The sequence below is a fragment of the Sorex fumeus genome, unplaced genomic scaffold, assembly GCF_029834395.1.
Source record: "Sorex fumeus unplaced genomic scaffold, SorFum_2.1 ptg000078l, whole genome shotgun sequence".
Taxonomy (NCBI): Eukaryota; Metazoa; Chordata; class Mammalia; order Eulipotyphla; family Soricidae; genus Sorex; species Sorex fumeus.
The window spans coordinates 9,189,625-9,202,070 of record NW_026606135.1 but is presented as its reverse complement, the minus strand read 5'-3'; the positions used below and the strand labels follow the sequence as shown (position 1 = coordinate 9,202,070).

The 12,446-nt window shown below is 39.9% G+C and overlaps 1 protein-coding gene and 1 non-coding gene across 2 annotated transcripts in view; both read right to left on the bottom strand.

Annotated features, from left to right (window-relative positions):
- BTAF1 (B-TFIID TATA-box binding protein associated factor 1) overlaps positions 1 to 12,446 on the bottom strand; it is a 101,536-nt gene that overhangs the window by 30,231 nt on the left and 58,859 nt on the right. The window contains exons 20-23 of the mRNA XM_056130461.1: positions 7,398 to 7,824; positions 5,647 to 5,837; positions 2,200 to 2,353; positions 1,659 to 1,768 (exon numbers count right to left, since the gene is read on the bottom strand). Of these exons, the coding sequence (XP_055986436.1) occupies positions 1,659 to 1,768; positions 2,200 to 2,353; positions 5,647 to 5,837; positions 7,398 to 7,824 (882 nt within the window). The remainder of the gene's footprint in view (positions 1 to 1,658; positions 1,769 to 2,199; positions 2,354 to 5,646; positions 5,838 to 7,397; positions 7,825 to 12,446) is intronic.
- Positions 10,984 to 11,110, bottom strand: LOC130038703 (small nucleolar RNA SNORA31). The gene has a single exon (XR_008794767.1). It is a non-coding gene; the product is annotated as a small nucleolar RNA SNORA31 (small nucleolar RNA).

Genomic DNA, 12,446 nt, shown 5'->3' with positions numbered 1-12,446 from the left:
ATCTGAATATCATGACACATGCCATTACTGAATGTCTGCCGCATGGAGTGCCAGAACTGTTGTTGAAAGCCAGGTAATGCCTCAATAGTACTAGCACTACAGCTAGTTGAATGAATGCTATTAATCAGAGGCATGAGCACATGGATGAGCTCTGTCCTTCACTAAAGATAAATTAGCCAATTTAACAAATAAAGTCATTTGCTTTATTACTATATACACAAAATAATTTTATTCTTCTCTACTTTCACATACTTTCTACCTTTTATGTTAGATATGAAGAGAGAATGGAAATACACTTTACAACATAATAAACTGCAGAGGGCTTCTAATACAGTTTGGAAAGTATAATAATTTCTTTTACAGAAAAACTAGATAATTGGTTCTTTAGTCTATTTTTTCCTCCCTCTTCCTCAAGAATTTTGTTCTGCTTTGAGGCCACATCTGGCAATGCTCAAGGGTTAGGCTCCGTGCTTAGGAATCACTTCTGGCAGTGCTCAGGGGACCATATGGAATGCTGGGGATCAAACCCAGGTCAGCTGTGCATAAGGCAAGTGTCCTACCTGCTATACTATCACTCTGGCCCCTGCCCCAATATTTTTAAAGAGATATTTTATTTGGGGGCTATACCTAGCGATGCTCAGGGTTTACTCCTGGCTCTGAACTCAAGAATCACTCCAAGTGGTGTTCAGGTAACAATACGGAAAGCTAGAGATGGACCCTCAGTCGGTTGCATCCAAGGCAAGCAATCTACCGCTGTTTTTTTCCTCTGGCCTCTTAAAAGAAATATCTCAACAATAATCACGATCACGATCACGATCATCCTGCTGTTCGTCAATTTCCTCGAGCAGGCACCAGTAACGTCTCCTTCTTCCTAGCCCTGAGATTTTAAAAGAGCCATTTCAATGCTCTTTCAGGATTAGGAGAATGAGACCCATCATTGTTACTCGTATTTGGCATATTGAATATGACACGGGAAGTTTGCCAGACTCTGCCGTGTGGGCAGGATACTTTTGGTAGCCTGCCAGGTTCTCCAAAGGAGAATAATAATAATAATAATAATAATAATAATAATAATAATAAACCAACATTCTATCTTTGCCAGAAACTAATTGCATCTTAGGCAGTATTTTATTTTTACATTTAGAGGCTTTACTATCTCCTTCCTTGCAGCTACATAATTAAGATACTAAAGAACTAGTGTTTCCCAAAGCGAGTGATACCCTGTCTTGAGGGATGGGGTGGTGTGGGAATATGTAAGAATCATGGTGGGTGGTGGTAGTAGCCTTGGGTGCAACTAGGATGTACTCTGTTTCCTTAAAGCAGATTTGAAGAAGGGCACTGTGATTCTTTTTTCCTGAAAAGTGGGGGAGGGTAAATGAAAAAAGTTAGGAAGTCACTGGTACAGATGAATAGGGCTACAGCTTTCTTTCATGTTTATACCTGGCTTCCATATTTCATCAGAGCTTCGTCCCTTCTGCCCTGCATTCTAAGTTTTCAGGTTTTTTTCCTCATTCATGCAACAACTTCTGCCTTAGAACCCACCTAAGTTGTTCTATCAGTATATGCAATTTCTAGGAAAGACAAAGTTATGTGACATTTTCCAAACCTTAAGACTTTTAATAAGATCACCTGTTGAAAACTACATTTGCATTAGTTACCAAAGGATGAAGTTCAGAATCCATCGAAGCTGCTGCTATTTCAAAAACTTGGAGAGAATTCACTAATTCTTGGGCAGGGCCATCACCCTTTTCAAGGAGGGACTTTCCATCTATTAAAACAAATAGTTTTAAGTGCATATTATTGTGCAAATAATTTTTCAAAATCTAAAGTCCATAGGTTTTAGCATCACCCCAGCCACCATGGGAGAAACTGTTTTTCATTTTTATGTAAAACTGAATGCCTTACCCTAAGTGTCAAGTATTCACAGTAGCTAGCAATCTATTCCAAATCATTCTAAATATGTAATAAGAAAATGTAAAAGCCAAGAACAAAATGACATGAGAAAAATTAAAGGTCTCAGGCATATAAAGCACTAAATTATATCCCTGGTCCCCAAATAAGTATTCCTTTTTAACATTTAATTTTAAAAATTTACCACCCGATTTGGGAAAAATAGGTGTAGGTATTTTTATAAGAATGTATGTAATAAATATACACTGAAATGTGTTAAAAACCCAACTAAGAAAAGTATATACACACCAAAATTATTTATGTCGATTGTATTTCTTAATGGTCCAACCATAGCATCCCAAAGATGTGGCAACTTCACTGCCATTTCACCACCAAAATGTTTCACTATAGTAGTCAAGGCAAACTCAGCTCCTCTCCGTTGTACCAGATAGGGCTTCTGGGCCTAATTTTCAATTGATAATTAAAAACACAATTTCAGAGAAAAAAAAAAGTACAATGCATTTGAAAGTTTATTAAGAGACTTTAAAGTCACTATCCAAGCACTCGGAGTTACTATCAGCCAATTATTGGGTATATTTATCACAACTATAAATTATTTTCAAGAGCAAAAGCACAGTGGGTAGGGCGTTTGCTTTGCACGCGGCCGACCCAGCTGACCCGAGTTCGTTTCCTCCTCCCCTCTTCAAGAGCCCGGCAGGATACCAAGAGTATCTCACCCACATGGCAAAGTCTGGCAAGCTCCCCGTGATGTATTCGATATCCCAGACACAGTAACAACAAGCCTCACAACAGAGACATTACTGGGCCTGCTCGAGCAAATTGATGAACAACAGAAGGACAGTGCTACAGTGCAATTAGGTTTAAATGGATATAAAACCCCAAAATAGATTTTTCACATAATTACTTTGTTTTTATGGCAGGCCAGAGAGAAAGTACAAAGGTTAAGATTACATTCTGCCACCCTGATTTCATCAGCACCCCATACAGTCCGTCCTACAGCACTGTCAGTGGTGCTTGACAAAAGTACAAGCAGTGTTAACCAAAGTGCAGAGCCAGGAATAGTACTGAGAATCACTATGTGTGGTCCAAAAAACAAAAAGAAAACTAGAATATAAAAAAATTATACATATGTATGGGGGGGAGGGGCTAGAGGTAAGAGTAGGTGTTTCTATTTATAAAGATCCTAAGTAACACTGTTTTCCATCCCCCTTCAAAAAAATACCCTGAAGCTAAAGGAGATAAAAACTATCTACTCTTGTGGTCAGAGAGATGGCTTAAAGGTCTTAAAAGGCACATGCTCTGTATGTAGAAGCCTTGGGCTTAAAAGCCAGCACTGCATAGTTTTGGAGGACTAGAGGGAACGACCCAAGAGTACTTACAGGAATTAAACACTATCAAGTATGAAAAACAAACATTAAAACTGCAGTACTGTCCTCCTGTTGTTCATCAATTTGCTCGAGCAGACACCAGTAACATCTCCACTGTGAGACTTGTTACTGCTGTTTTTGGCATATTGAATACCACGGGTAGCTTGCCAGGCTCTGCCATGGGCGCAGGATATTCTCGGTAGCTTGCCGAGCTCTCTGAGAGGGGCGGAGGAATCGAATCCAAGTCAGCCACATGCAAGGCAAACGCCCTACCTGCTGTGTTATTGCTCAGGTGCAAAAAAAACAATAAAAATAATCTACTCTTATTAATATACACTTATGGGAGAGAATAAGAGCATGTGTCTAGCTATAAGATTAAAAAAAATCTTAGATGAAATATTATACTTTCTTTCTTTTGAGGGTTTTTGGGGGGGGCAGAAAGGGGGCGGATTTTGGGGTTACACCCAGTAATGCGCAGGGGTTACTCTTGGCTCTGCATTCAGGAATTCCTTCTGGTGGTGCTTGGGGGAACATATGGGATACAAGGGATAAAAGCCTGGTGGGCCACATGCAAGGCAAATGCTCTATGCACTGTACTATCATTCCAGGCCCTATAATTACTTCCTTTATAATTAAATGTTTTCCCAAGCAGTGCTTGGAGAGTCATCATGACCATATGTATTTATGCTTGGTGTGATGGTGTGATGGTGTGTGTTTTCTGGATCAGAACTTGGTGTGCTATGTGCTCTATACTCAGGAGACCATATACAGTGCCAGGGATCAAACTGGGATTCGCAACATGCAATGCAAATTTTGATCCATTCTTTCTGACCCTTATTATCCACACTCAGCTGTGTTGAGGGCTTACTCCTGGTTCTGCACTCAGATCATTACTGGCGGGGATCAGGGGACCATATGTAGTGCTAGGGATGGAAGGAAACCAGATCAGACCAATTGCAAGGAAAGTTCTCTACCCACTATAATTCCTTACACAACACTTATTAAAAATTATTATAAATTATAAAGGTAAAAGTCCTCCTGTTGATCATCGATTTGCTCGAGCGGGCCCAGTAATGTCTCCATTGGAGACTTTGTTGTTACTGTGTTTGGCATATCGAATACGTCACGGGGAGCTTGCCAGGCTCTGCCGTGCGGGCGAGATACTCTCGGTAGCTTGCCGGGCTCTCCGAGAGCGGCGGAGGAATCGAACTCGGGTCGGCCATGTTGGCTGCGTGCAAGGCAAACGCCTTACCGCTGTGCTATCGCTCCAGCTCCAATATGATGTATTATAAATTATAGTTAATGAAAAAGCCTTCATTCATGGAAGACTTTCAAGGAAATACAGACAGGGCTGGGGAGATGAAGGAGCCCTGGTTCAATCCCTGGCACTGCAATGTCCCTATACGGAAGAGACAGGAGAGGGAAAGGGAAGGGAAGAAAGAATGGAGCTAGATTTTCTTTTGAGTTGTAATTTTAAGTAACAGATTTCTATTTTACAAAAATAAAATAAAACCATCTTTTAGGGTTGATCGCAAACAGTATTATTTTTTTTGTTGCTAATAATGTGGTAACATATTTTATTTTTATTTTAAAACATATTTTATTTTATTTTTATTTTATTTTAAAAAAGAACACTTTTTGTTTGTCTTTAAAGAATGTACCATGGAATAATTAGACAAAACAGAAAGCCCAAACAGATCTCCTATATACAAATAATATGTTAAGGACAAAACCAGGGAGAAAGATATCAACAATAATCAACAGACTATATAAAGATAAATAGAGCAGAATCTAACAAACATATTTAATAAATCCCAGGGTAACTAAAGTCAGGTGGATGACATTTAATACATAATTCTAGTGTCAGTAGGAACTCCTGACTTTAATAGGACTAACAGAAGTTATCTTTCACTGTTATTTAATATCTGTGTAACCACTGATTTGGAGGGGTTAATCAAATGGAGCAAAAGCACAACGGTAGGGCGTTTGCCTTGCATGCAGCCTACATGGCCAACCCGAGTTTGATTCCTCCGTCCCTCTCGGACAGCCCGGCAAGCTACCAAAGTATCTTGTCCGCATGGCAAAGCCTGGCAAGCTCCCCATGACATATTCGATATGTCAAACATAGTAACAATTATCACAATGGAGACATTACTGGGCCCGCTAGAGCAAATCGATGAACAACGGGAGGATAGTGACAGTGACTCAAGAAATTCAAAGCAGTTGCTGTTTCTTAAAAATTTTTTTGCTGGAGAACTCCAAAAGGTTATTAATACATTTCTTTTACTTAAAAATATAAAAATGCAATTCTGGAAGCTGTTAAGACCATTTTACAAGATAAAAATATTAAAATGAAAATTCTATTTACCTCATCAAGTTCAACAAGGATATTTCCACTACTTCCTGCAGGAAGATCTGCTATTTGAGCTTTTACAGCTTTGGGGGTAGGACCTCGTCTACTTGTAATAGCGAAAGCAGCTTTCTGATGCCTATAGAGTGTAATTATACCTCTGTGTTTGGTGACTGTATGGTGCATTCCATCTTTTTCGGAGTTAGAGCCTAATAAAAAAAAGAAGTGAAATAATCTTTAAAGCATAACACCAATGACCAAATCCTTCCTTCTTCAAAACAAATACATCAGGTTTTAAACTATAACTTTTAAGCTTTTTTTTATTTATAGTCAATGACATTCTTCAGGCAATGAAATGGTAACAAAATGGTGAAGTTTGTGACATTTTTTCAAATATAATTTGACAAAATCATAGTGATTGTTTGATTTGACAAAATTATTTTGGTTATATGTTAACAAGAAGAATCATATGTTAAAAAAAAAACACTGTGTCAAGGAAATAAAAGGAAAGAAAAATACTACAAGCAGCTCTCTCTTTTAAAAAATGTCCAGTTACTATGAAGAAACATTCTCTGACCACTACAAAACAGTACTACCTCACATAGTAGGACAGTGGGGAAATCAGGCTACTACATTTTAGGATGTTAAAATACCTCCAGTTCTGGGGCTGGAGCGATAGCACAGTGGGTAGGGCGTTTGCCTTGCACGCAGCCAACATGGCCAACACAGGTTCGATTCCCAGCATCCCATATGGTCCCCCGAGCACCGCCAGGAGCAATTCCTGAGTGCATGAGCCAGGAGTAACCCCTGAGCATCGCTGGGTGTGACCCAAAAAGAAAAAAAAAAAAAACTAAAAAAACCACACACCTCCAGTTCTCTTACCTTTTTTCTCAAGACTTACATTGTGAAAATTATTACATTTTGAATGTTTTTCAAAAATCTTATTAGTAAATATCACATAGAAAACTATCCTAAACTATCACACAGAACACTTGAGACTAGTATATAAATACCAATAATATGATGGAGGTGAGGGTGGGTTTGGGCCATACCAGACATTGCTTGCAGGGACTATTACAGTGTTAGAGTTTGAACCTAGCTCCCACAAAGCCCGTACTCCAGCCCATTGAGCCATCTCATGAGAGAGCAGTTTTTATTTTTTATATAAGTTCTCCAGACAAAAACAGAAAAGTTGGTTCAACATTTGTGGGTTTTATTTTGTTTTAGTTTTTGAGCCACAACTGGCTCTGCACTCAGGAATTACTGCAGGCGGTACTTGGGGGACCACATGGGATACTGGAGATTGAACCTGGTAGGCCACATGCAAGGCAACTGCCCTACCCGCTGTACTATTACTCATCTTCTGGTTCAACACTTTTTGGTAAAGTGATAAATGTTGCTTATTGAATAAAATATGCACTAAATTGTAGAAACCAGAATTTTATGGCAAGAAGCTTCCATTCAATAACATTTGATACAATTATGTTTTCTTGCTCAATTAACAGTAAATCTTTTAATAACTTAAAAGGTCTTGAAAGCATCCTGAAGGGTGAACACCTGTCTCACAGATTTCATTCACCTTATATTGGCTCTTCTATTTAAGTTGAGAGGATTGTTATTTGATAAGCAAAGAGAGTAAAGGTCTCTCTGATTAAGGAAACAATGGTAACATAATTTAGATTTATGCTTAATTATACCCAGACAGAAATGAAAACAAACTTAAATGGTTATATCTTTATGGTCCCCCAAATAAAGATTTAGACAGATACCTTTAGAATTTTCCTGGCCACTTTGTGTTGGTACTGGACATGTAACGCAGGGAGTTAGATAGGGGTCGACACAAAGAGAGCTACAGAGGTTTTTGATAATTTTTGAATTGGGGCAAGGTGTCCTTGTTGTGCACTGCTGAAGTAGTTTCGCTATGCACTGAGCGGCATAGTTTTGCACCAGTGTATTATCTTCTTTTTTAATTGTTTCCATTAATGGTTTTATGATAGGATTTAATTTCTCTGGAAGTTGCTGCAAGCTCACAACTGCACATGCAGCAAAAGTATGAACTCTCAACTGTAACACTTGCCACTCCTGGTTGGTCTCTGTAACTGTCATCTGGACCTGTTGTCGTTTACTATCTAACTGCTGTAACACTTGAGGATTTAAATTGAAAGATGATGTGACTTCATTAAAAACAGTAGTGACCTATTAAAAGAAAGAAATTAAAAATCATTAATCACATCAACCCTATCTGTAAACTCCATAAAGGACAATTAGCTTTCTTTTTAAATTTAAGATTAAAAATATCTAGCATTACCTTAACTTTCAGAGATGCAGAAAACATTTCATGTGACTTAGTTTAACCTTAGCATTGTATTCTTTAAGAGAGATAAATTCAAAGGGAAGGATATGGCTAGGGATGTGGCCCAAAAGGTAGAATGTGTGAAGTTCTGAGTTCAATCTCTGACACTTGACTGAGGCCCTAGTAGTGACAAGTGTGGCCACCATTAAAAAAAAAAAAGGCATTCTTGTAGAAGGACAAAATTATCTTTTAAATGTATCAAGTTTGAAAGAAAACAATACCCACCTAGCACTTTGGTGATATAAGAAAGCCATAAACAAATATAAACTTTATTTAAAAATGTAAATTTTTGTTGTTACTGTGTTTGGCATATCAAATACTCTCGCTTTTAGGGATATTTTTATTTCCTTTTCTTAAAGGTGGTGGGCTCCCAGATGGCAATTCTTGAGCTGGAGGAAGTTAGGACCCAGAAGTGTACTGCTAGGGATTACATGGCTCACCCTGGAAGTGTTCAGGGGCTTCCAAGGCTATGCCCAGTGACGTCCCAGGAGGGCACATGCTGCCAGGGATCAGCTGAGGTAGCTGAACACAAGGTGCACACCTTATTCTTATCCTATTTCTTTCCTTTTTTGGGGGATCACAACTGGCAGTTTGAGGACCATACGTAGGACTGGCTATTGAACTGAGGGTTACGGGATACAAGTCAAGTGTTTAATCCCTGTATGTTTCTTAGGAGGGGTAACACATGGCAGGCAGCATCTGGAAGTACTATGGTGCTGAGGCTGCATGGTACTGAGGATCAAACTCTGAGTTTCAATGCTATGCACATGCTCTGCCATGTAAGTTATATCCCTAGGCCTAGAAAATATTTAGGGTAGCTGTTGCTAAGATAACCTCTATCTTCCTGTTACCTGTTTTTGTTTTTTCATTAATTCTTTAATTACCAAGAGCTGCTTAAAGCTACAAGTGGTCAAAGAGATAGTATAGTGGGTAAGGCTCTTGATTTACATGAGACCAACCCAGGTTAGATCCCTGGTATTCCATATGGTCCCCCAAGCTTACCAGGAGTGATCCCTGAGCACAAAGTCAGGAGTAAGTCCTGAGCATGCTGGGTGTGGCCCCAAAACAATGAAAAGGTCTGGGGTGGGGGTGGAAGAGAGAGATGGTACAGAGGGTAGGGTGCTTGCCTTTCATGCTGCCAGCCCAGTTTAGATCCCCCCCACATCCCATATGGTTTGAAAAGTTTACTGGAAATGATTCCTAAGTGCAGAGTCAGGATTAGATTCTGACCACTGCTAGGTGCAATCCCAAAACAACAAACCCCCCCCCCAATAGAAGATTCTTAGGTACAACATCTGAAACAATATCACTGAGTGATATTGTTCATATACTACATACTACATCCATTTTTTTTCGGGCTGGAGCAATAGCACAGCAGGTAGGGCATTTGCCTTGCACACGGCTAACCTGAGTTTGATTCCTCTGTCCCTCTTGGGAGAGCCCTGCAAGTTGCCGAGTATCCTGTCCACACAGCAGAGTCTGGCAAGCTCCCTGTGCATACTCGATATGCCAAAAACAGTAACAAGTCTCACAACAGAGATGTTACTGGTGCCCGCTCGAGCAAATTGATGAACAACGGGAGGACAGTGCTACAGTGCTACATCCATTTTAAGGAAATTCAACTTGTATATTCACAAATTTGCACAACAATCTCAATGTTATAATATTCTCATCACCTCCAATAAAACTCATATCTGTTAAGTCATTCTGCATTTCCTCCCAATCCTTCACAACCACTTATCTATTATTATCTTTATAAATTTATCTATCTAGATATTTCATACGAGTAGATTAATACAAACAGGTAGTATTCTGTGACTGGTTTCCTTAATTTAACATGCTTTCATGGACAGTATATTGATGTTGTAGCATATGAGAACCCCAAGCCCCCCTCTTTTTTTTTTCTTTTTGGGCCACACCCGACGATGCTCAGGAATTACTCCTGGCGGTGCTTGGGGGACCATATGAGATGCTGGGAATCGAACCCGTGTTGGCCGAGTACCCGCTGTGCTATCACTCCAACCCCCTAGGTGGGTATTGTTTTCTTTCAAACTTGATACATTTAAAAGATAATAATCTGGGCATAATCCTGTCTCTGCACTCAGATCATTCCTGGCAGTGCTCAGGGGATCCTATGTGGTGCTGGGAAGCAAACCCTGGTCAGCTGCATACAAGGCAAATGCCCTTCCCACTGAACTATAACTCCAGTCCTATAACCCTATTTCCACCTTTTAGCTATAATAAACAATGCTAACAATGCTACTATAATCAAGTATGTACAAGTTTTTTGTATGGACACGTTTTTTCAGTTACCGTCTAAAGACTGTGTGACTATATTTGCTCGAGCGGGCCCAGTAACGTCTCCATTGGAGACTTTGTTGTTACTGTGTCTGGCATATCGAATACTCTCGGTAGCTTGCCGGGCTCTCCGAGAGGGGCGGAGGAATCGAACTCGGGTTGGCCATGTTGGCCGCGTGTAAGGCGAACGCCCTACCCGCTATGCTATTGCTCCAACCCCTTAACTATATAAAAAAACAAATAGACTTTCTGTTTGGAAGGTTAACTGTCAGTCTCCATAAATAAATCTAATTAATACTGATCAGAAAAATCTATTAACACTGATCTTTTAATTCAAAAAGTGCGGGGGAGCAGGAGCAACAGTACAAAGGGTAGTGCATTTGCCAACCTGAGTTTGATCCCTAGAATCCCATATGGTTCCTTGGAACCATGAGGAGTAATTCCTGAGTTCAGAACTAGGAGTAACTCCTGTGCACCAAAAGGTGCGGCCCAGAAAAGAAAAAAAAGTATTTTTAGTTGGCAATAATCATTACCCTACAGAGAAGAAAATAATGTCGGCTTGTTAGGATGAAAATAAATGCACAAATTAAGACCTTATTTTACAATTCTAAAATTATAAAATATCAAAGATTCTAAATTGAGATGTTCTTGTTGTCCATGTTCAACATAAAGGAAACACGATCTCATGCTATTTCATGTTTTAAATATGTTTACCCCAATTCAATCTGGCTGCCACAGAGACAGAAAGCCCTGGGATTTTTTTCCTTTTGCAACCTAGTGTAAACCAAAAGAACAGCAGCAAATTGTTCAAAGGTCTATCAGTTGATGCAGTATTTTTTTTTCTTTTACTGTTTTATTTCACTGGAGCAATAGCACACTAGGTAGGGCATTAGCCTTGCACGTGGCCGACCTGGGTTCGATTCCTCTTCCTTTTAAAGAACACATAATTCAGGGGTTGCAGGTATAGCTTTGTAAACAGACATCTTGAAGTAGGGAGTGGAGTGGAGTAGGGTGATGTCCAAAGAACTGAAAAAAGTTTATTAGGGCTTAACCACAGGGTACAGATGGAAGAAGACTCAAGATGACTGAAGACCACCAGGGACACCTTGAAGGTACTTGGGGGCCTCCAGTTCTGCATGCAGCCGTGCTTCTGGGGCCCATATGGTATTGACTGAACCAGTTTGTAACCCCATAGAGGATTTAAATCAGCAAATTGCTGAAAAAATTAACAGGAGCTCAGATGTGAGAATGAGCAATCACAGTAAGTGAATGAGTGGGGTAGATTTGTACAAGGGGAACACCATTTTTTTTTTTTTTTTTTGCATTTTGGGCCTCACCCAGAGATGCTCAGGGGTTACTCCTGGCTCTGCACTCAGGAATTACTCCTGGCAGTGCTCAGGGGACCATATGGGATGCTGGGAATTGAACCCGGGTCAGCCGCGTGCAAGGCAAACGCCCTACCCACTGTGCTATCACTCTAGCCCCCTACACCAATTATTGAAGGAAATTTGAAAAATAATGTGAATGCCTAAAGCATAATAGATGAATCAGAACATCGTTATAAAATACTAAAGTCTTAAACTGGATTTTGGCAATGGAAACAAACGACAAACACTAAGAGTTTTTGAAAGAAAATGTTGACAAGATTTATGATTATAGACTTAAAAAGGGCACTTTTCTTTTAATTGGTGCTTCAGGGACCATGTAGGGTCAAGATCCAACTTGCGCCTTCTGCATGCAAAACATGTGATAATCCCACTGAAACATCCCTCTAGTCTCTAAATTAAGAACATTTTTCTTTTTTTTCTGTTAAAAATAAATTCTAGGGCTGGGAAGGTAGTACAGGGGTTACAAACTAGTTCAACCAGTTTCATACAGCCCCAGAAGCAAGGCTGCATGAAGAATTGGAGGACCCCAATACCTTCAAGGTGTCCCTGGGGGTCTCCAACAATTTAGAGTCCTTGAAGCAAAGCAACTTGTGTCCTTGCCACTGAACTGCTGGCCCAGTTGATGACCACCCGGGACACCTTGAAGGTACTTGGGGGCTTCCAGTTCTGCATGCAGCCGTGCTTCTGGGGCCCATATGGTATTGACTGAACCAGTTTGTAACCCCATAGAGGATTTAAAGCAGCAACTTTCTGTCCTTGCCACTGAATTGCTGGCCCAG